The sequence below is a fragment of the Rhinopithecus roxellana genome, chromosome 11, assembly GCF_007565055.1.
Source record: "Rhinopithecus roxellana isolate Shanxi Qingling chromosome 11, ASM756505v1, whole genome shotgun sequence".
NCBI lineage: Eukaryota > Metazoa > Chordata > Mammalia > Primates > Cercopithecidae > Rhinopithecus > Rhinopithecus roxellana.
In genome coordinates this window covers 44,848,981-44,872,794 of record NC_044559.1, presented here as the reverse complement: position 1 = coordinate 44,872,794, position 23,814 = coordinate 44,848,981, and the positions used below count along the sequence as shown (strand labels likewise).

At 52.0% G+C, this 23,814-nt stretch overlaps 2 protein-coding genes across 13 annotated transcripts in view; one reads left to right on the top strand and one right to left on the bottom strand.

Moving 5' to 3' along the window:
* CTBP2 (C-terminal binding protein 2) overlaps window positions 1-19,138 on the top strand; it is a 239,158-nt gene extending 220,020 nt beyond the window's left edge. For 7 of the 10 annotated variants that reach the window (XM_030940090.1, XM_030940084.1, XM_030940086.1 and 4 more), the window contains 8 exons: window positions 3,639-3,793; window positions 4,037-4,181; window positions 9,262-9,468; window positions 12,682-12,896; window positions 13,383-13,513; window positions 14,029-14,156; window positions 14,540-14,657; window positions 17,491-18,880. In XM_030940090.1, coding sequence (XP_030795950.1) covers window positions 3,656-3,793; window positions 4,037-4,181; window positions 9,262-9,468; window positions 12,682-12,896; window positions 13,383-13,513; window positions 14,029-14,156; window positions 14,540-14,657; window positions 17,491-17,671 — 1,263 coding nt within the window. In that variant the 5' untranslated portion in view covers window positions 3,639-3,655 and the 3' untranslated portion in view covers window positions 17,672-18,880. Of the gene's footprint in view, window positions 1-3,638; window positions 3,794-4,036; window positions 4,182-9,261; window positions 9,469-12,681; window positions 12,897-13,382; window positions 13,514-14,028; window positions 14,157-14,539; window positions 14,658-17,490 lie in introns of all 10 variants that reach the window. The other 3 variants (XM_010357644.2, XM_010357635.2, XM_010357683.2) reach the window with 3 other exon arrangements.
* A 620-nt stretch (window positions 19,139-19,758) lies between these two features.
* The window catches only part of ZRANB1 (zinc finger RANBP2-type containing 1), a 74,924-nt gene continuing 70,868 nt past the window's right edge, over window positions 19,759-23,814 (bottom strand). For all 3 annotated transcript variants that reach the window (XM_030940091.1, XM_030940092.1, XM_030940093.1), the window contains 2 exons: window positions 23,471-23,700; window positions 19,759-22,392 (listed from right to left, as the gene is read on the bottom strand). In XM_030940091.1, coding sequence (XP_030795951.1) covers window positions 22,174-22,392; window positions 23,471-23,700 — 449 coding nt within the window. In that variant the 3' untranslated portion in view covers window positions 19,759-22,173. The remainder of the gene's footprint in view (window positions 22,393-23,470; window positions 23,701-23,814) is intronic.

Here is a 23,814-nt window from a genome sequence, read left to right as displayed (position 1 = left end):
ACTGATGTCGTTTCCCTCATGTGTCCAGTTGCAGCTGGAATTGTCCTGAAATAGACAAGGCAGGTTTACTGGTGGGAGATGGTAGAAAGGAAGAATAGCACATAGAGGGCACCAGGGCCCTGTGAACCTCGTCCCCAAGTGTTTCCTCATACCTTGTGGTCGCGCACCATGGTACGGGGCCACCCTGAGCTCTGATTCCTGGGCTGTGGAGTGGGAGGAACAGCAGCGCTGTAGGACTCCTGTCAGCCTTGTGGTCTGTCTGCATGGAAAAGGCCTTCAGCTGGGCATAGCAACTGGAAGCCTTGGCTTTTTATCCTAAAGCCCAGTTTTCAGGAAGCCCTCGTTACATACTGTGCCTTGGGCTTTCTCCTCTCAAATTCCCAATCCTCCCACCCCACTGGGCCTGGGGACCCCACATCCCTAAAAGGGTCATGTTCCATCTTAATGTATGTGAATCTTACTCTATGTGTCAGTTACATCCTAATATGTTAAAAACTTGCTCAAATTCTCAGAAGCCTGAAACAGGTGTCAGGAATCCTGTGTGAGATAAGATGGGGGATCTGTTTGCACCTTCATCTCTCCATATGAGATCTTCCATATGAGATCTTCCAGGAACCTCTGCCCCAGGCTCCGGCAAGGCAAGCCTGTAGGGGCAGTGACTGCCATGCAGGGGCTTGAATGTAAGTCCAAATTCTCTGGTGTGTAGGTGGACAGTTTCCTTCTGGGACTGAAGGAGCACATGGGAGATGGTGCTTTCCTTTCTAGAGCAAACCTTGGCACTGTCCCAGCTAAGCTCTCACGCTCAGGGCTGGGAGTCTCCTGTGGCCTCCATATCCCTGCACCTCATGCAGGACACGCGAGCATCTCACCCACTCCCAACCCCCCACCTCTGGCCGTTGTGCCCGGCATCTTTTCCCAGCATGGGAACCCATTTGCTTTTCTCTTTTTCCACCTTGCCATGAAGGACCTCCTGCCAGGATTTGAGCCTCAAACCTTGGACAGGTCTCTTGGGCCATCCTCAGCCATGCTCTTCGTGCCCAGCCATCAGGGAGGGTAAAGGGTGGGCTTCACCAACGAGAAAGGCAACGCGTGTCGGGGAGGGAGCCGATCGCTAGGCAACCTGGAGTTTGTTACCCTGGTAACGGATCCATGCACTGATGATGCTGTGGATGGACATCTTGTGACAATGGTCTCTCAGGCTCCCCAGACGCATCGGCGGCTCTGGATTCCCACCTTGCGCCCAGCGTGGTGTTCCTGTGTGGCTCCTGTTTAGTGGACAGCTTGGATTTCTTATAATCAGGCACTGTCTCCAGTAACCATCCTGCCAGCACCCCTGAACGTGAAGTTGGGGTGTTCCTCACCCTGCAGGGGCGACAGCCTGGGGGATGAGGCCGGGACTGCCCGGCCCCACAGGATTGTGCCCTCAGACCTCAAGTAGGGGGCCGGAGGAGTCTACTGAAAGAGAAAGAATCTTTTGGAATTTGGCAGTTGCACCATTTTCTTAGCAGAAGAGAGGAACCCAGGTGGGAGCCATGTGTGTTGGGTTCCTCGTTGGGTGATGGTGCTGTTGTGGACCTCGCGGATGAGCTGAGGGGGTGTCCAGCTTTCTGCTGCATACTTTCTGTCCACCCATACGGGTCGTGGGCTGGCGAGGACATGGGGGTGTTGACCCTCATCCCTGCCGTATTTTCCCCCTGCCCTGCCCTGTTTTCCTGGTGCAGATTCATGCGGACACCCCGTTTGGGGGGACCTGGGCATTGGGGCAGCAGCAGGAGTGACTGGGTGCACGTGCACCCTTGGTGTCTGAGCGTCGGGTGCGGCTGCAGCTCAGGGCTGAGAGGGGCTACGATTTCTCCCAGCCAGGGGTGGCAGGAGAACTGCACACAGCTTGGGGGCCATGCAGGGCTGGCTGTGGCCCTGGCTCCCCCAGCCCATTCTTCTGAGGCTGAGACAAAAGCCTTTTTTGTACCTTGTGTTCAAAGAGACGATTGTCCCAAGGCCCAGTTGCGGGTGCCCTGGGCCGTCCCTCCCCAGCACCGTGTATAGTCTTAACAGGACATAGGCTCCAGTGGAGGGGGATTTTCTTCCTCGGCTCCTTACTAGAGTGTGTGGCTAACTGAATATGAGCCTTGGTGGTCCAGCAGGAGCCCCCCATGGCTGGGGTCCCGATCACCGTCCCCACCAAGTGGCCAGCTTGGGAACTACCAAGAGCCCTTGAGGAGGTTAGGGCTGGAAGGTGGCAGCCACACAGATGAAGCTGGCCTTTGTGGAAGACTCCTGCTTTTGTTTGTGGGAGCCTGAGCCTGCGGCCTTGTGGCCAAAGGCCAGCAATTCCGGGAAGGTCGCACCTTCCTGGTTGGGTTACCCATGGTGGGTCACCAGGCTGGGCCCAGCCTGGAGCAACGGCCTGAACCGTCCCGCCTCGGAGGGAGGGAGGGGACGGGGATGTAAGGCGGCCGTCAGGGCTGATCTGGAAGCTTGAGGAGCCCCAGAGCTTTCATCTGAGGTTAAAGAGTTCTAATTTGACAAGAAAAGAGACATTGCCCCTTCCTGGCATCTCGGCGGATTGCACCTCTGGAACTCAGATGGCCATTCTCTTGTATCCAGGGTGTGGGTCGTGAAGATTTTGAGGTTTGGCCAGATGGTCAGGAGGACCTACAAAATCCAAGGATGGATTTGAAGGGGGCAGTTTTTCTTGGAGAAAATGCTACTTCTCTGTCTCTGAGGTCTTCAGAGCCGGCTGGGTTTGCTGCACAGAATAGCGAGAGAAAAGAGGTCCCTGGGGCCTGGGGGTCTCGCTGCGTCCTGGGAGGGCCCTGCAGGGTGTCTGCCCTGTATGTGCACGGGGCGCAAGCGTGTGCATCTGTGGCGTGGCAGGTGAAGGCCTTCCACCACTCTGCTAAACATCTAGATGTGGCCTTGCTGGTCCAGATGAAGTTGCTAGAGAACTTGGACTTGGACGTGTGGGAAGGACCACTGGGGCCCTTCCTGGGGTCGCCCCTGCCCCTCTGCCCTCACAGCTATCCCTTCACCTTGTTGGCAGCACCAGGAAGTCTGTCGGAGTTAATATGATGGCTCTGGCCTGTCTAGAGAGCTGCTTGCTGTGTGGTCCTCTGAGAAGTTTGCTTTCCTGAGCCCCCAGAGGCGTCCTGCCCTCAGGCAATACCTTCCCTGCCCCAGACTCACCATCTCTTCCCACCTACCGCAGGTGAGAGGGGCTGGAGGAGCCTGCCCAGGGCACTTGTTTGTGCAGGGCCTCTCCAGGAACGCCTTATCCCCTGTCACGTTGTGCGAGGGCAGCTGGTGCCGGTGCAGGCGGGGAGGCACATGGCGTGGGGGCCCATCTTGTGCTGGACTCTCCTGTGCTGGCCTCGGGGCCCCATGGTCCTGAGGCTCTTGGGACTATGGTCTGCTGGCAGGGAAGCAGCCGTGTGCATTTCCAACCAGAGCCGCAAGTGGATCGGAAGTGGGGATGGGGGCCCCTCTTCGTGACAGTGGCTCGCCGGGAGGTGATGCAGGTGGAGGTGGGGCCCTCGCTGCTCCGCCGCCCTCGCTTGCCCAAGCCCTGCCCGCAGTGATGAGTGGGGAGCTGCCCCTCCAGCACCCACCCACTGTGCTCGTCGCTTCCCTCTTTGCAGGTATCCGCCCCCAGATCATGAACGGCCCCCTGCACCCCCGCCCCCTGGTGGCGCTGCTGGACGGCCGCGACTGCACTGTGGAGATGCCCATCCTGAAGGACCTGGCCACTGTGGCCTTCTGTGACGCGCAGTCCACACAGGAAATCCACGAGAAGGTGGGCCCGCCCTGCCCGGCCAGGGGCTGCACTGACCTTGGGCAGTTTCCTCCCCGGCCCTCCCCAGCATCCCCCCATTAGGTCACCCTGAGTCACCGACAGGCCCCAAAACCCCTGTTCCCTGCTTTCCTACTGAACTCCCCTGCCTCGGGTTCAAGGGCACTAGGGCCAGGAGACCAGGCCAAGGGGTGCCGGTGGGCTGCCCGGGGTGGGGCTCCGACCCTGTGCTCTGTTCCCACGCAGGTTCTAAACGAAGCCGTGGGTGCCATGATGTACCACACCATCACCCTCACCAGGGAGGACCTGGAAAAGTTCAAGGCCCTGAGAGTGATCGTGCGGATAGGCAGTGGCTACGACAACGTGGACATCAAGGCTGCCGGCGAGCTCGGTGAGTGCGAGGCTGCACTGGCTGCCTGGAGTTGTCCGGAGCTCCGTGGGCTCTGCGTGGGTGGGCTCGGAGAAGCAGCTGGAACTGGGACACGGAGCAGCCGTTTCTGGCTGTAGCAAGGTGGCTGCCTGCAGGGCGGGCTGTGGAGCACCTTGCCGGCCCTGCCTTCACATGGCGCGGGTAGGATTGTCCCTGCTGGCTGCTGTGTGGGGTCTGCTGGGCTGTGATGATGCATCTCTGCCCTCGGGGCAACACCGAGCTGCTGCTGGCTCCATCTGGAAACACCCAGCGCCACCTCCAGAGGGGAGAATGCGACTGGCCACATGTCCCCTAAACCACCCTTGCTGGGTGCATCCCCTAAACTACCCCAGCTGGGTACACAGCTCCAGACCCCTGTCCACACAGGAACCTGGGCCTCCCAATCTGGGAGCGCAGCCCTAGCAGCATCTGACCCAGGTCGGCACCAAAGCAAGGTAGACCCCCCTGCCCAACACAGCTGATGACAGAGGCTTCCAAAGAAAAGCAGAGGCACAGGCGCGATCCCGGAGTTGGGGGCTTCAGAGCTGCTCATTGCACCCCTTGCCACAGGCGCTGGGGCTGTGTTGAGGGGCCTCTGCCCAGCGCCCGGTGTGAGCCCATGAGGGCTGAGTGCAGAGGCATGAGGAGCAGACCACTGTCATCGAGCGTCCTCGGGAGAGGGCCAGGTGGGTGTTGTGCTTGGTCTGTGTTTGGAACATGCTACCCCTGCACTTTGTTTTTGTTTTTGTTTATGTTTTTTTTTGAGACGGAGTCTCGCTCTGTCGCCCGGGCTGGAGTGCAGTGGCCGGATCTCAGCTCACTGCAAGCTCCGCCTCCCGGGTTTACGCCATTCTCCTGCCTCAGCCTCCGAGTAGCTGGGACTACAGGCGCCCGCCACCTTGCCCGGCTAGTTTTTTGTATTTTTTAGTAGAGACGGGGTTTCACCGTGTTAGCCAGGATGGTCTCGATCTCCTGACCTCGTGATCCGCCCGCCTCGGCCTCCCAAAGTGCTGGGATTACAGGCTTGAGCCACCGTGCCCGGCCACCCCTGCACTTTGGAGTGGGAGCTGTACTCTGCCTCATGAGTGCTCAGGTGCCCCAAATTCATGAGGCTGCTAAGGGATACTTCTGAACCACTCGGAACCCAGGCACAGTGGTCCAGACAGCAGCCTGGCCTCAGAACAGCCCTTCCTGTGCTCCAGGAATAGCCTGAGTGCTATTTCCCCACCTCTGTCCCATCGGCTGAGGCCCCAGTGGGCCCCGGTGCTTCCGGGACGGGCTGGGTGTCAGATCGTCTCTGAGTAGAGCACAACATACATCTGAATCCTGCCCTCGGGCACCACCGGCCACGTTTTCAGGGAGGCCACCCCCATGGGCTCCAGCTTTCTCTCCACAACCCTAGCCTGGGGTCAGAATCTTAGCTGAGTCCCTCACTGCCATTTGGGGCAGCACCCGAGTACCAGAAGCACTGGGTGGGTCTTGGTGTCAGGAGCAGGGCTGGGGAGCCGGGCGAGTGGTGGAGCTGCCCATGTACTCACAGGGGTCGGGACGCAGTGGGGTGGGGCTGCCCCAGGGGCAAATCCCAGAGCAAAAGGCCAGGGAAGGAGAGAGGGTCACTGAGATCCAGACCCCTTAGGGTCCTGGAAGCAGCACGTTCCCACATCCACCCCTCGCCGTCCCCACGCCCCTCGCTTGCTACCAGCCGTGGCGTCCTTCCGAGCCCCTCCGTTGGAACCAAGACACTCCGGAAGATGTGAGTCTTCAAAAGCGTGTTTAATATCAACTACAATTTTCCATCTTTCCCTGGCACAAACAAGGATATTTTTGTTTGAAAACAAATGTCCTTTGTGCTCTTGGTAGAGCTGAAATCCCAAGTTTGAACAGCAGAGAAGAATACAGCTTCATGTGCCAGGGGCTCTCAAATCCTTTTCCCCGCACACCTTCTTGCTTCTCCAGCACGTCTGCCCCTCACCTCCCAGCTCCCAGGCCCACATGGGTGCTGACCCTCACCTTCCTCGGCTGGACCAGCAGCTGCTTTCCAGGGAGAGAGGGGAGGTCCTTGCCTGTGGAACTGAACTTCCTATTTCTCCATTTCTAGAAGGGCCCCACACAGGCAGTGGGGCCAGAAAGGCCTCAATGACGGGGGGCCCAGGAGGGCCGAGATGGGAGGTTGTGTTCCCTGAGTTCTGAGACCCACAGAAGACGACCAGGACCAGGGACTGCGGTTTTGGAAGATGTGGAAGGGCTGTGAGTGGTGGATTTTCATTGATCCTGGTCCCATCTGATAAGGTCGCTTGGAAGACATCTGTGGGGCCCTCTTGAAGGGCACTTTTCAAATGTAGACTCTGGAGGCGGAAAATGAGCCTCTGTCCAGACGTCCTTTGTCTCCGAATGCATTGCCCACATCATGCGGTCAGTGGGCCTTTTGTGCTGAGGGCTGGGAGCGGCAGGTGGCTGCAGGCAGGCCCTCTTCCTGATGTGAAAGGGAGTCCCTGGCAGGCCCAGAAAACAGGGCCCTCCATGTTGGACGAGGCAGCACACGAGGCCTCTGGTGAAGCCTTCTGGGATCGCAAGGTTCTGAGCCATCAGCCCTGGAATGACAGGCGAGAGTCAGCACTTGAGGAAGCTGCTCACCTACACTTCTTCCCACGAGCCAGGAAGACACGGAAGACACGAGGGGAAGACCTCGAGAGGCCCTACACCCCTCCCCACCCCCGCCACCTCCAGCAAGCTGGTTGATCTGGTTCCCGTGCTAGTGGCAGTCCTGAAGGGATTAAAACACCATGGCACTGACCATGGGAGCAAAGCAGCTTGCCTCTCTGGTACCGTGTTTCAGGCTCCATGTACACTGGGAGGCCCAGCCTGTGAGTATCAGAGCCGCCCATCGTGTGGCACTCAAAGTGTGGCACACCCATCGTGTGGCATCGTGTGGCTGCTGCAGCTTGACTCAACCAGAAGGGAGGCTGCATCCACAGAGCGTTTAGGACAGCTAAGACACTCCCTCCGAGAGGGCGGTGAGGTTATGGAGGTTCCTGGCAGAGGCGCTGCAGCAGTGGGGGTGGGAAGGTTCTTCCATCCCAGGCAGTGGCTGCAGCTCTTCCTCCTGCACCCTCTCCCCGTCCTGGGACTCTGCACTGTGGTGAGCACTGGAACTGAGGAGCTGAATGTCCAAGTTCCGTGAGAAGACTGACCGGATATCCTGCCTCAGCCTCCCTTTTTGTGCCCCACCCACCCGTGGGCCTTTACACAGGTGGCCTTGCGGGGTCTCTCAGCCGGCATCAGCCCATCTTCTAGGAGGAGCTGCTGCTGCTCACGCCAGGCAGCATGGCCAAGCCCCAGCGGCAGCACGGAGCCAATGTCCTTGAGGGTGATTCTGCTGCGGGGCCTCCCTGCTGGGCTTTAGCCTGCCCAAGGAATGCAAATTGTCCCAACCGCCAAAGATTTTCTTCAACTCTGGCATCGGCCTCAGTCTATCTGACTCTAATAATAACATGGCATGTGATCAAGCCCCAGCTTCTCTGCTGAGCTATTTCAAATGAACGAGGCCCATTTCCTGCAAGATTCCTGGCATCCAGCTCGTGGGAAAGTTGGTCGGCCTCAGTCACAGTCAACCACACTGTTCCCTTGGCAGGTGTCTGTGGCCCGGAGGAGCCCTCAGTGGCCACATTGGGTGGGTGGATGACCTGCTCACGGTGGCTTCACCTTCTCTGAGCTGTGTGTCCTGCTGAAGGGGTCACTCTCAAGACCCTAGACCTAGGGGTGGCCCTCTTGGGGAGACAGCCATGCAGCTGTCTAGAAAGTGGGTTTGCGGCGCCCACTGCTCTTGTTTCCTGTCCAGTAGAGGCCAAGAAGCTGCCTTGGTGATCGCTGTCCCCACTCCAATCTTCAGGACTTAAGATAGAGGAATCGTGGGTTGGCTTAAAGGTGGCCCTGTCCCGGTGCCTTGGACAACCCTTGTTGGGAAAGGCACTCTCCTAGGGGGTCCCACACCTCAGATTAGGTGGGAACCTTTTCACCTGGGCTGACATGGTGCCCAAATAACCACACCCCTCCTCAGAGAGCTCAACTGGGAGCCAGCCACAGGCTGGCTGCTGAGCCCACCCCCTGGGGCCCCACCCCTGGCTTGGCCCCTCTGGTCTCTGCTGCAAGTAGGCATCTGGTTCTCCACTTGTTGGGTGGTAGGGAGGGGCCGTTTCCAGCCTGGCCCTCTGCCTCCTTGCACCCCTGTTGTATGGCATTCATTCATTCTTCCCCAGACACCCCCTGGCTGTGGAGGGTAAATGTCGGGCCCTTTCTGCCTATGACTTGGGTTAACTCTCCATGCCACAGTTGCCTCGTGCTGGGAGATACTTGACCCTGGTCTCTGCAGCTCGGACGGGGCCAGAGGGCTTACCCCAAGCCACGCTTGGCCCTGAAGGCTGCTCCCCGGGGCAGGGAGGGCATCCTATCTGGTCTAGTTCTTCCCACCAGAGCAGGGTGCTGAACACAGGGCCACAGGATGACTGTGCACACGCTTCGGTCATCAGTTCCGTCCCAGGGCCAGTCCATGCATCCATGTGGGGGTGGAACAAGTATGTTTAAGACGTATGTTTTTTGCATCAAACTGTTAGCATACCTTAAAACCAAAAGCCATTCTTTGTCACCCCTGCCAGCTCTATGAGGAAGACCCTGAGGGGTTTGAGCCTGAGTGGGGTCCATTTGGAGGAGTCTGGTCTTAGGCCCACTAACTTGCCACTCCAGGTCCTTTCCTGGGACTCAGCACAAGCCCGGGAGGAAGCCAGTCGGGCCCGAGATCAGCCATAGGAATTGGGCTGTTCGGAAGCCACGTCCTGGAGGAAAAGTCCTCCTTGGGAGGGAGGGGCGGACGTTCGGCCTAGAGCCTCCCGAGCATCAGAGCCTGAGGGCCTGCCACCCACGTGCCCAGCCCCGCGTCTGCTAGACGATAAGATGGGCCTCCCCCCGTGCCAACAACCCCGTGTCAGGAGGGCGGGCTGGGAGCCCTGGGGCTTCCCCACTGATCTTGAGGTTTTGTCATCTCCGGCCTTGGCCTCGTCGCTTTTAGGAATTGCTGTGTGCAACATCCCGTCTGCAGCCGTGGAAGAGACAGCGGACTCTACCATCTGCCACATCCTCAATCTGTACCGGAGGAACACGTGGCTGTACCAGGCACTGCGGGAAGGCACGCGGGTTCAGAGCGTGGAACAGATCCGAGAGGTGGCCTCGGGAGCGGCCCGCATCCGTGGGGAGACGCTGGGCCTCATCGGCTTTGGTACGTGCCACCCTCTGCATCCATCCCCGCCCCCTCCGACGCGGGCTGGCATAGTGGGGACCCCTCGGGAAAGGCAACCCCAGCCTGCTCTTGAGGAGTCCCCAGGGCAGGCAGGGCCAGCCCCCTCCCTGTGTCGCACGGGGTAGGAGATCGGAGTCAACACCCATCAGGGAACTTGCCCCAGAGGTAGGATCTGGGCTGGTTCTGGAAGAATGCGTGTCCTCTGCTGTCTGCGGTGTCTGGCAGGATAGCATTCTCTGCTGTGGAGCAGCAGGCAAGGCACCGTGCCCACTAAATTTCCCTGGGCAGGGGTGAAGGGCAGGGGCTGTATGGAGCTGTGTCATGGAGAAGCAGCCAGGCTTGGGGCTCAAGTAGGGGCTGGCGGTTTAGTGGAGACCTGGACTGTGGGCATGGCCTCACTCCTGAAGGCCTTCAAATGCCAGGTTGGGGTGGCAGAGTCAGGCTGTCAGCTTGGAAAGCTCTCCTGAGAGAGGGCCAGGAAAAGGAGACACGTGGGGAGAGGCCCCAGGAGGGTCTTTAGCAAGGTGGTGGGGGGCCGGTGCCAAGGAGAAGGTGATGGTAAGCAGCCTGATTCCATGGGGGCTCGAGGAGGTCCCCACCCTGCTCACCATCAGGGTCCACACCACACCCAGGAGACCTCAGCCCGTTGCCACTGAATCTCAACACCACCACTTACCAGCTCTGTGGCCTTGTGGGAATTACCTGAGCTTTTTGCCTCAGTTTCTCAATCTGTAAGTAGATACTTGGTGGGATACATGGTATCTGCCTTTTGGGACTCCAAGAAGGCACATGTGCACAAGGGGCCAGTCATGTTCTGGCCTCTGGGAGCTCCCAGCTGCTGCTCAGCCTCTGCTTGGAGCTCCACACCTCCGAGGATGAAGCTCCCGTGCTCCTCTCCCCACGAGCCCTGCTCTGGACCTGGGGTGCTGCTTGAACGAGAGCGAAGTTGCTGGACGCTTCCAGGAGTGTACATCTTTCTGTCGCCTCTACAGGCCACGATCTCCTGGGTCTGGCCTCGCCTGGGGTCTGAGTTGAAGTGCCCACTGCTGGGGATCTTTTAAAGGACCCACCGTGTTTTGACTTTGTTGGAAAGGCAGAGGTGGTGTGAACACCAGGCTCCCTCTGTCCAGGCCCCACTGGGCCTCATGGCTCGGAAATGCTGCTTCATCTCCATCTTCGTATACTCTGAAGCCCCTTGGGGCCTCGGTGGTCTCTGGCCAGGCTGCAGAGCCTGGGGCCATGTGGTCATGAGTACCCTGGGTGCACGGTGGGGCCTCACTGGGGAAGTGCTTGTTTCAGGGGCTTCTGACTGCAGCTGTCACGGGACTTCTTCCCGGGGTTGTTCCTGTGACTCTGCCCTTGTCATTCAACTTTAAAAACCCTCTCGGTGTATGGAGGCCAGTTCAGCCCCCAGCCACCGCCCTGTTTTCTTGAGACGGTACACTAACCACTGCTACCACCACCCTGGTTCCCCAGCACAGGGACTGTCATGGTCTCTCCTTGCTCCCTTTCCAGGTGTCTCTGTAGCCTTCAGGACTGTTGCTGCCGCAGCCATCCTGGGCTAAGAGCTTTTGCTGACCTCGGGTTCCACTGAGCAAGAGTCCCCCAGGCCCAGCTGGCTCAGTGCAGCAGGCGGGTGGGGCGGTGCTGCCAAGAGAGGGCAGCCTGGGGCTGGGGGCATGGACAGAAACTGAGGGAAAGGTAGCCTGTGGGAGCTGTGCTTTTAAAAAGGTGGTGGGGGCAGTAGGTCTCTTCTGTAGGGAATGGGTTTTGATTAAGTCAGTAGCAGGATTAAGTCATTAGGTCGTCAGAAAATCTCGGATAAAGTTCAAGGGGTTTGTGAACTTGGGGAACAAAAACAAAGAAATAGCACCCAGCCCCCGTCGGCATGGTTGAAATCTAGGCTTGGTGCTCTGGGCTGCTGTTCCATAGGCCTTCCAGGCCCTGGATCTGCAGAGTGTGAGCCCCGCTGATTGAAGCATGTTCGTGCACAGACACCATGAATGGGGATGGAGGCTGCAGGAACAGCAGTTGCATGCTGGGGTCCTCAGTCTCATGTTGCCAGTGCGTCAGAGAGCCATCTCTCACTCCGTCCCTGCCACCGTCCAGTACTGCCTGCTCCAAGGGGTGACACTGATGAGGGCAGGCGTGATGGTTCGTGCCTTGCTATGCTAGTTGCCCTGCAGCTGTCCCTGATCAGACTGGCCTTACTCAACCTTTGTTCTAACTACGGCAGTTGTCCTAGCCAGGCCGTCAGTTAGATGGAGCTGCTGCAGGAGGAGCCATCCAGCATTGAGGTACCCCTGGAACACGGGCTGCCTGCTCGGAAATGCGCATCTTTGTCTTTCTCCCGCCTGCACCTTGGAACCATGGCTTTAAAGATTCCTTCTGTGATCTCCGGGAGAACCCAGTCGAGCATCAACACTAACCATTTTGTTTTGAAAATGCTGACAATTGCTCTGGGAAGCTGGAGGTGCCATCGAGGGGACCACTGGGTTTATGAAATGACAGCTGTTGGGGAGTGGGAGACACCTCTTCATCCTGTGACACAGCTGGCGGGAGGCCCAGGCTGCATACTTGCAGATGGGCACGAGGCCCCACCGGTGGGACAGGTCCAGGCCTGATGGTCACCTGCCCTGCCTCCCGCCCAGAACACAGTAGCACGTGGCCAGTCTGCACTCAGGCCGGCCTGCAGGGAGCCATTGTGTTCATGTCACCCTTTGCAGGAGCGACCCCAGTGATGAAGAGGCAGGACATCACTCCCTGTTATATTGACAGCAAGTTTTTCAAACACAAAGCTCATGTTAAGAAGCCTGCAGTGCACACAAGAAGTGTGGAGAGGAGTGGGGACAGAGGACACGGGTGGTGATGGGAGGGGCATGTGGGCTTGTCAGAACACTCTAATTGTGTTTGAAAATGTCAGTAACAAGGAAGGGTTGTTTTGTTTTTAACAAAAATCCTGCTGTGGCCAATATAAGCAGCAAGCACTGTGGTCCTCACCTGTCCTACATCGGCCATGGTGGCCCCTCGCAGGCAGTGCTCGACTCAGGCCTAAGCTTTGGGCACGCGATTTCTCCGGCAGCAGCTACCAGCAGGGATGGCAAGCCCGGACTCGGCTCAGACGCAATGGAGGTGGCAGCGCTGGGGCACGGGCTGTGGACTCACTCACCTGGACGCTCTGTTTCTGTACAGGTCGCACGGGGCAGGCGGTTGCAGTTCGAGCCAAGGCCTTTGGATTCAGCGTCATATTTTATGACCCCTACTTGCAGGATGGGATCGAGCGGTCCCTGGGCGTGCAGAGGGTCTACACCCTGCAGGATTTGCTGTATCAGAGCGACTGCGTCTCCTTGCACTGCAATCTCAACGAACATAACCACCACCTCATCAATGACTTTACCATAAAGCAGGTAATTTGCGAATAGATGCCATGGAAGCTTCTGTCGAAAGGTGGTAGCACTTGCTTGTGGGCACGAGGGACATGGAGGGCAAGGGAGATGGTTTCTGGATACACTTGAGCAGGGAAGAGACCCTGCAACACAGCAGAGACAAGTCAGGTGAAGCCTCTTCCTCGGCTGAACCAGGCTAAGCAGAGACGGACAGGCGCTAGCCAGGACCCAGCTTCACAGGCTTTCCAGAGCCTTCCAAGAGGCCCGCAGCTCGGCACAGTCCAGCCTTTCCACCGTGTTGCTTCCTCTCAGGATCAGCAGAAATGGCCCTGGCTTCCAGCCATCACCAGAACTTCCCACTCCCTTCCCGCAAACTGCAGCACACACATTAAACCACTTAGACCAATAAAACTCCTAGCTTGCAGCTTTCTTCTTTAAACCTTGGTACAAGAGTCTTCCACACACCATGCCAGTGTGCCTGTAACCGGCTTTTCTTTCCTTCCACAGATGAGGCAGGGAGCATTCCTTGTGAACGCAGCCCGTGGTGGCCTGGTGGACGAGAAAGCCTTAGCACAAGCCCTCAAGGAGGGCAGGATACGAGGGGCAGCCCTCGACGTGCATGAGTCGGAGCCCTTTAGGTGCGTGTTGCCCTAGCTGCCTACCAGGAGCCCACAGGGCCCAACTCCACACCTGACCCTCACACTTTGAACTTGAGGCCCTTTTCCCAAACAGGTCCCTGGGCAGGAAACTCCAGAGATGACGTTTACAGCCTCTGTTTTTCTAAGGATTAGTGCTGTATTCTAATTGTAAACGGACTGGAAGTTTCCCAAAGGTCATCCGGGGAAGGAGAGGCAGAAAATTGGTGGTGGTGGCGGTGGTTCTGGTCTTTAGACAGACAGGCATCATGTCTGCCCTGGATTAGGGCAGGACAGGCGTTCAATAGAATTGGACTTTTTCATCTACCAATTACAGTTCTTACAGAATTTTGATAATTACGTTCAACCCAGCCTTCATAAAATACCATCACAGATGTTCCTGTATCCACGCTATCTATGCAGCTACTTTCCTACACGGCCAAGAACTCCGTCGTGCTGAGGAGGGCAGGGGGAGTATGCAGCGTTTCCCGCTTACTCTTTTTTCTACATTTTTCTAGCTTTGCTCAGGGTCCGTTGAAAGATGCACCGAATCTCATCTGCACTCCTCACACTGCCTGGTACAGCGAGCAGGCATCACTGGAGATGAGGGAGGCAGCTGCCACGGAGATCCGCCGAGCCATCACAGGTGAGCGCCTCCGTGCCTCTGGCCTGCCAAGGGCAGCCTCAGCTCCACAGTCCAGCCGGCTCCCATCCTGCTGGCTACAGGTGGCTCACCACAGGTAGAATTCACTTTTAACACCAAATTTATGACTTGGGCCCTGTTTATTTATGTAAGCCCTGAACTAAACTTCAGAGAGGGAACCATTCCCTTTAGGCCCAGACATAAACTCGGGTTCGGGTGGGGCAGACAGAGGCTGAAGGTCAGTGTTGAAGAGCTCAAGCACTTGGGTCTTTGGATGTTTTACGCTTTTACAAATGCTTATTTCCCCACATAAGCAGCTACAGGTGTCATGTTAAACTTCTTGTGATTTGTAAAAATAATATGATATTTTAATCATCTTACCCTAGGTCGCATCCCAGAAAGCTTAAGAAACTGTGTGAACAAGGAATTCTTTGTCACATCAGCGCCTTGGTCAGTAATAGACCAGCAAGCAATTCATCCTGAGCTCAATGGTGCCACATACAGGTGAGAAGAGGAACTGACTGTATCCCAGCCTGTGAGCACCGCACCCCGGGGCCAGGGAGAGAAGCCCAAACTTGGTGGGAAGCTTACCTCCCGCAGATGCTACAGCAGGGCCACAACTATTGGCCTTCTCAGCAGGAACTGTGTGCACTGCCCCCTCAGGTCTTCCAATGCCTAATTTCGTGGAACAGGAGCTCCTATTTTAAAAGGGACTGGGTTCAGTCACATGTGATTGACCACAGGTGCTAGGAACTGCCTTTCATTCTAAAGCCATCTTAGAACCAAAAGGCTTCTCAGCCATGCATGGTAGCGCACACCTGTAATCTCAGCTGCTAGGGAGGCTGAGGCGGGAGAGTTGCTTGAACCTGGGAGGTGGAGATTGCAGTGAGCCGAGATCACCCACTGCCCTCCAGCCTGGGCCACAGAGTGAGATAACCCCGCCTCCCGCTCCCCCAACCACCAAAAAAAAAAAAGGCTTCTCAAAGAGAAAGGCTTATATAGATAAGATGTTCAAGTGCACAGGTCTGTGAGCAAGTTCATTTTCTAATTTGAATCTTATGTCCACGGAAGGCATTCTGGCCAATGAAGGTACAGTCAACTCGGGATAATGACCTTGTCCACATGCTAAGAATGATGCCTGTAGTTTGGGTCAGCCAAGAAATGAGCTGTATTCGGGAATGCAGAGTGGGGTAAAGACAGGAGCCCTCACTGGGAGGTGGTTTCTTTTGTGGTATTTCCCATCCACGAATCGGTTTTCTCCCACCCCTACCACCCCCGCCCCCACATTATTGCTGGATTCCCAGGAAATCAGTAGCTCCTTCATGCATAAAGTTGCAGCCTTGAATCTTAAGAAAAACTTTTACATACTCTAAACCAGGGTTTCTAGCTCTTGGCAATACATTTGGGGCCGATCATTCTCTTCATTCGCCTGGCCTGTGCATTCTAGGACATTTAGCAACATCCCTGGCCTCTACCCACCGGATGTCAGTAGCACCTCCCACTCCCACTTATGATGATTGAAAATGTTTCCAGACATTGCCACACGCCCCCTGCTGTAGCCATAGTGATGACCAGAGTGCGTTTAGTTTGTGTAATGAAGGCTCCGACACTGAAGCAGCTACGCGGTGCTTGCAGGTCACGTGGCTGTCTTCACATTTCCTCCAGTCCCATCCTTTTGGCCCTCACAAGTATTTTCAAGCCCATCACAGCATCAGACCCCCCTGTTGGGTGAAGTTGGGGGCCCACCTCTTCATGTCGCCGTTGTATTTATCCTTCACGTAAGCCGGGGCTCTTAGGCCCCCTAGAACAGTGTATGTGCACTGAGGAAGGGACTGGAGGGACCCTCATGACCAGAGTCCTTCTGAAGGTCTTGGGGATTTCTGACTGGTGGTGACAGGATGGCAGGCCAGGAGCTGCAGGTGCGGTGGCTTCCACAGTGAGACGCCTCCTCTACCTGGATGATAAAGGGTTTGGGAACTATGCCCTGCCTCCTAAGTCTGTGTGAATACACTGAGTCCCACTTTGCCCGAGGAGCCTGTGTTCTGTGGGTGGTGAATGCAGTATGTCCTCACACAGCACCTCGTGCTTGCAATATAAAACCAGCCCAAGCCTGGGCGTTCTGAGGAAGGCGGTCCCCTAGCCAACAGCCAGCAAGCATACCACTTCCCATCTCAGGCCATGGGAGTATATAACCAACCAGCCTAGAAAGTTGAGTGAGTTCTGGCTGCCATAATTGAGTAGCATTGACTGGGTGGCTTGTAAAGAAATGTCTTGCAGTTCTGGAGGCTGGAAGTCTGAGATGAGGCTGCCATCATGGTCAGGTTCTGGTGAGGGCCAGGCAGCCGACCATCAGCTTCTTCCCGCATCCTCATATGGCAGAGAGAGGGCCAGAGCACTAACCAGACTCCCTTCTGTAAGGGCACTCATCCCATTCATGACCCAGTCGTTTCCTGACCCAGTCACTTCCCAGGGGCTTTACCTCAAGGTCATCACCTTGGAGGTGTGGGATTTGAACTGGAATTAGGGGGATGGAGGGAGACAAACATTCAGTCCCTAAGAGTCCATTGTGCTCTGTTGGGAAATCATGTTATCACTCAGAAGTAACTGGTGAACACTTGGAAGTCCATTTTGTACAAAGTGTGTTTTAAACAGTAGAGTATATCCACATTCATAATTAGTATGGGCTAGTATCTTGTTATCTAAAAGCTACAAAATTAGTGGCCCCGTGTTTTCATTGGACTAGTTTTTATAAATTAAGTTGCCAGTGTTTGAGACTTCTCCTTCCTCTGGGGATAGGGAGGATAAACTATCCCATAAAAATTGCTAGCCAGGGCCGGGCGCGGTGGCTCACGCCTGTAATCCCAGCACTTTGGGAGGCTGAGGCAGGCGGATCACGAGGTCAGGAGATGGAGACCATCCTGGCCAACATGGTAAAACCCCGTCTCTAACAAAAATACAAAAATTAGCCGGGTGTGGTAGCGTGCACCTGTAGTCCCAGCTACTCGGGAGGCTGAGGCAGGAGAATCACTTTAACCCAGGAGGCAGAGGTTGCAGTGAGCTGAGATTGCTCACGCCACTGCACTCCAGCCTGGCAACAGGGCGAGACTCTGTCTCCAAAAGAAAAAAAAAAAAAAATTGTTAGCCAGGCGTGGTGTCTCTAGCCTGTACTCCCAGGACTCGGAGGCCTATGGGGGGAAATCACTTGAGCTCAAGAGTTTGAGACCAGCCTGGACAGCCTGGCAAAACTCCCTGTCACAATGCTGGAAGTAGGAAAAGAGCCAAGAGCTTGGCAACTCTGCCCTCAACTTACTAGGCCCTATTTCTATGTGTTCCTTAGATATCCGCCAGGCATCGTGGGCGTGGCTCCAGGAGGACTTCCTGCAGCCATGGAAGGGATCATCCCTGGAGGCATCCCAGTGACTCACAACCTCCCGACAGTGGCACATCCTTCCCAAGCGCCCTCTCCCAACCAGCCCACAAAACATGGGGACAATCGAGAGCACCCCAACGAGCAATAGCAGAGAATGCCGAAAGGTAATCATTCAGATACACTTGGGACCAAGAGACAGTGAAAAATAGATGAACTGAGAGAAAAAGAATCTGATGGTCTTTGTAACTGATTCTGGACATATGCATCATTGATGTTGCAGTGTTAAAACTACAAGAGCTAGAAAACTGCAGATGTCGTCTGCTTACGGAAGCGCTGAAAGACTAGGATGTGATTTATTAACGACCAACTTCTGTTATTGTGTGTTAAGTTTTTCATCTGTGCATCAAATCACAAAGAATAAATAGAGCTTTTTTCTTTCTCAGTCCCTTGGGCACAGCAGGTCCTGAACACCCTGCTCTACAATGTTGCATCAAGAGTTCAAACAACAAAATAAAAAATATTAAGAGGAAATCCCCATCCTGTGACTTGAGTCCCTTAAGTCCACAGGGGCTGGAGACCTCTTTTTGCTAATAGGAAAATCACATTACTACAAAATGGGGAGAAAACTGTTTGCCTGTGGTAGACACCTGCACGCATAGGATTGAAGACAGTACAGGCTCCTGTACAGAGAAGCGTCTCTCACATCTGAACTGCATACTGAGCGGGCAAGTTGGTTGTAAGTTCAGTAAAACCCTCTGATGATGCAAAAAAAAAAAAAAAAAAAAAAAAAGTATTAAGTTTCACAAGCTGTTTGTACTCAAATATATTTTCTCAGTTTCAGATCCTCTGCTATTTTATTGAGTGGAAAGTCTTGAGCTAAAAGGGTTCAAGAAGAATAATGTTGCATTTCCTTATGTCTCAGGAAACACTTTTTATGGTAACTTGTCAGATTGTCTATGAACAAACCCACTTTTTTAGACATTGATAAAGTCTTCTTTTCTTCACGTGATATTTTATACAAGAACACTTCAGATGTATTAGATGTGACTGATTTTAACAAATCCTATTAGATTTGTATCAGCTAGTTCCATGTTCTGCTCATAGTCTTCTGTGAATCATTGCCTTTTTGTTTAAAAAGATGGCCTATTTTGAGCCTGTGTATAGGTACATTCCTGTTTTTGTGACAAAAGAAAAACTTTAAAATTGTCCCAAACAGAAAAATAATGGCTATCAGAAGTATGTTTTGTTTTAGTGTGAGTTACCGTTACTGTATTTGTTTATTGTAAAGGTGGACATTTAGCGTTCAGTGCAGTTTTCAATAAAAAGTAATTAAAATTTGTTAAGTTCTGAAATTCAAGTACATCTCACTAATGTAAGTTCTCTACTTGAGATGTTTAAGGCAACTGCATTGTCAATTAGCCAGTTTCCAACTCTTGTTACTACAGGGTTCTGCCTATTCCATAACCAGACTCAAGAACGCTGACAATTACCTCGTGTGATACAAAGTTTAATTGAAAAATCAGAACCTCACACAAGTCCATCCTTATCAAGTCATGCCATCCTTAAGATGTAATGTGGGTTAGAGCTACGTCTTACATTCAAAAAAAAAAAAAAAGTTGTTCAACTTAAGAGTTCTGATTTTAATTTACCCCGAAGCAAAATGGCCTGGACCTGGTTCAAGGCAGGGAAGTGAACCTTGAAACTGTTTTGCCAATAACCTAACAAAATATTTACAAAGAAGTGTTGCAAAATAGTCCCATGAGTTAAGAACTTGAAGTTGATTTAATGGATCTTCTTTTTAAATAGAATTAAACCTTTATACTAAGTGTCTGCTAAGCGTCAATTAAGTCCAACAATTCCAGGTATCAAACTCCCTCTGAGCTCTTCCTTATACTTCCCTTCCCATTAAAACAAAACAAAAAACTCATGGTGTCTTAAACCTTTGGCTTGCCTGGCCTTGTCTGCTCACTCATTTTAAGGTGGTGGCCCCATCCCAACTCTACCATAAAAGTGTCCATTAAACACACGCTCACATGGAGAGAGACAGCACTCATAGTTACTGACCTAGCACCCCAGGAAACAAAAGGTAGTTTAACATCTTCGTAACCACTCTCAAAGAGACTATGAAATACGCGTGGAAAGGAGGCCAAGTGCACAGAGTATCTTACCTTCACATACGTGAAGAAGTCTGGGACACGAGGAACCTAAGAGTCAAAAACATAAGGCAGGGCTGAGTCCATGGCCCACCTGGGTTTTGTTTAATTAGATCTTGGTTGCCCAAACCAAAATTTATATACATGTGTATGAATTTGACTCCAAGGAAGAAGAACAGGTCAAAACAAAATGCCATGCTCAAAGAACCATCAAGTCCACAGAGCGAAGGTATGACTTACTATCCAGAGTCAATCATTTATCAGAGTCTGTCACCTAGCCATGTATAATCTTTGAAAAAGGACTATATTCTATCTTGGGACAATAATTATGGCTGTTTAATAGTTCAAGAGCATAATACAGCATTGATTTACCAAAAATTTTGGCCTTTAACAGCCAGTCTATGAAAACCATTTAGAGCCCCATTCCTGTCTGTAGTCTAGGAAATGGAACCATCTTTAATTCTTTCCCACAGGGAAGAATGCTGCACCTATCACACTATGTGGTCAGGGTCACTGATAATAAATAAATAAATAGAGCGCGCAGAGGAAACAACACTCACCAGACCACAACACACAGTAGAAGCTAAGTACGGAGCATATACTCTCTGGACAATGCGGGCTGCAATGCAGGCTGCAATGGCTACATGCTTTTCCCTCTAACAATTCTCTTTGGCTTCTTCAATTGGGAGGGCAGATTTTGCTTAACAGGCAACTAGAACAGCATCTCTGTCCACTAAAAAATTATCCCTATACATAGAGAAAAGTTACTACAGATGCTAAGTAGTCAGAATGCTAACATTTTCTACAAACTCGATTAACTAATTATTGGCCAAAATGAAAGCAAACAATATAGCCCATTTTTAAGAACACATTCACCACTTGAAACAGCAGCATTTACATTATATCAAAGATTCGTTTCTACGGAATCATACTACAAAAATCATTTTTTCCTGCAAGATTTAGCATGCAGCAAAAATGATCTTTTCATCCTGGGAACACCTTTTTACTGAGTTTTTAGGGGCGGAACTAAAGACATGACAGTTTTGTGAGTATTTTTCTACTTTTAGTATCATTCTGGCAGCAAATTTGAGGTTGTACACATTTCATTATCAACTAAAAAACAAGCAAATACTTTAAGGTTTTCACAGCCTTTTCATTACAGGGAAGGGGAAAAAAAATACGTGTGTGTGTGTATGTGTGTGTGTGTTTGTCTTCTTTCCAAATTCCTGGCCACATCAATAGTCTAGAAAGTGCTTATCAGGACACCAAATATTTCTGTGTTCCTGAGATAAGTCTGAAATTTTTACCCAGTATTGAATGTATACCTGAAGTGGTCAAATAATACTTCTTATAAAAAAGTTTTTCTACCTAAGATTATAATTTTAACTTTAAATAAGAATGGCCACAATTAACCAACATGCAAAAATTCTCAGACTAAACACTGAGAAATTCTTCATAGAATGCATTTACCACCTTATTGCATTTTTAAAATCTTTATTCTGTAGTGAATGGGTGTTCCCAATCTGCCTAAGCCAAGGCAATGCCCTTCTAACAAGATTTGCTTAGAGCAGAGGTGATGAGAGGAAGAATCCGAAGGCCTATGGCATGGCAATTTGGGAGTAGTACATTGTGGATGGAGTCCAAGTGAGCAAACTGCACACGATCCATTTAGTGACAAGTGGGCTTGCTCCCTTTTCATCCAGGAAAAAAACTACTCACAGACCACTGCCCAGAATCTGGCATAAGAACCTCATTTTAAGGTATCCTTCCCAACAAATAAATACCTAAATATCGAAAGGGGGCATATCAGAAAACTTAAGACACAATAACCAAAACCAAAACCCTCTTCAAAACAAGTAAGCAATGTCTATATTTAGTTCACTCTAAAACATTCTTAGCTTTTCTTGCAGTTTGTTCCTAAAAGATTTGATTGGATTGGGCACAACAGGAACAAAATTATTAATAAAATGTTATTTTTGTGTTTTGGTGTGGATAATCTGTACAAAACGTTTCCAGATCTCTGAGACTTACACAGATCTTTTAAGGTTAAAGTAGAATGTCAGGTTCTACTGAAATAATATCTTAAAGGAACAAAGAGCCATTTGCCATGTGCTTTTTCTAAGTGCCCATGCTGAAAAAATTTTCTCAATAATATGAAGATGCTGGTACAACTTTTCCTATTACACAATTTCTTACACAACCACATGCGTTACATTTATAGACAGATTTACAATTTGAAAGGAAAAAAAGTTCTGTCTTAATAAAATTAGGGTTTTTTTTTTTTTACAAACTGTAGTCCAACTAAAGTTCTCTGTCCCATCACGCAGCAGAGGCATTATCTCCATTAGGTGTGTGTGGTCCAGGAAAGCACTTCCCCGAGCAGATCCTGCCAGATTTGGTTCATTCCATGATGTCGACTCTGCTTGGAGCACCACACTAACTTTAGGGTCATTACAGATCTGATGCCTTGGTCTTCTGCTGTTCGATTTTTTTTTTTTCATTCATCTTCATCATCCTCATCTTCCTCTCCATCGGACAGGGATGTACACGGCCGGATCTGTCGGTAGCGGTCAAGCCATTTTTCTACCATCTGAGTGACCAGGGGGTGATTTCGCCGCCGAGAGCTCTTCTGCATGGCAACCAGAACTCCCCCCTCTGTCACACAGCAGTCCAGCCACTCCCTGAGCAGTTTTTCTTGCTGTTCCTCATTACCTAGCTTTTGGAGGAATATGAAGACAAAGGGAAAAATCATACAGCAGATCAGAGACTTGGTAGGAATGTGACATGGAAACTGACAGCTGGTATGCTAACTCATGAAAAGGCCAAAGCAATCAACTTTTCACATGGTTTTGATCTCTTGGAAGTTTTGTGTTTAAAGTCCAGTTTGCTCTGGTTAAATTTAAAAAGACATCAATGGCAAATTTTTCAGAAAAAATCTAAAGAGAAAAGCACACTAGAAGGTAATCTGTTAGATAAAATAACAAAAAACAAATGTCCTAATAAACTGATCCTGGCAAGCCACAGCTTCAAACACATGACAAGGTAAGTTTACTTAATTATGTACAAGCTGAAATTATACAAGTTACGGTCTATGAATTTTTCTTCATGTTGTGATTATAAACGTTTTATGATAATTACTAGTATATTGAATAAAAGACCAATACTTTTCTAAGAATACTGGCTTTCTGCAAGAGCGCTGTTTTTGTACGTTCTCACCACCTCCCCTGTCTGGTCTATACTACCCTTTCACTCCCCTTCATCTACAATACCTGGTATTCCAGCTCCTGCCACTGCACCAGAGCCCCAAATGTTCCTCTTCTGGGTAAACTAGCCATTGGCTTACCACACTATCCAGAGTAAAACCCACAGCTTTAAAAAGCCTTCAGTGAACTCCACCCCATCCCTATCTTCTCTGACCTCCCTCCCTCCCTCCACTGCCGCCTACCCTCTTTCCCTGTTGCTTACTCCTCTTAAACCACACTGGCCTTGCAATTCTTGGAACTCTGCTTTCAGATAAAAACTTGCTTCTCATTCCCTAAATGCCGTATTTAAATCACAAACCTCATCTTTACTTTTTAAAACCCATCACCACCTTAAGTTCCTTGATGTGTCCCCCATATAGCAGTTTTGAAAAGGTAAGTTTCAAAGTATAACTGGTATCTTCAGCAATTACTACAATCACATTCAGAAATTAAGTGACCGTGCAGATAAAACCACACCTGAAAGGCACCTCACGCTGCTTCTGGTACATGGTCACTACTGGAAATAGTTCCTGGGAGAAAGACACTGCTTACCTCCTGAGCAGAAAGGAAGTGCACGTGGAGTAGCTTCCTTTCACTGTCAACCAGAGGCAAAAATGTGATGGTGACATCATCATCAGTATTCAGATTAGCACCAGCACCTCGGTTGCCATAGCCATCATTTTCCATGGCAACCAAAGCAGAGAAGTGGCCCCTTGTATACCCCAGAGCAATCGGACTTTTCCAACAAAAACTCTGTTCCCACAACAAAGGCAGATAAACACCTGGAAAGGGAGGGAAGAAAATCCCAACAGTTACAGGAAGAAAGAGCCACTCCCTCACTGCCCTTGTTCACATTCCCCTGTCCACTGCTCCTTTCTGACATCTGAGCCATTCTG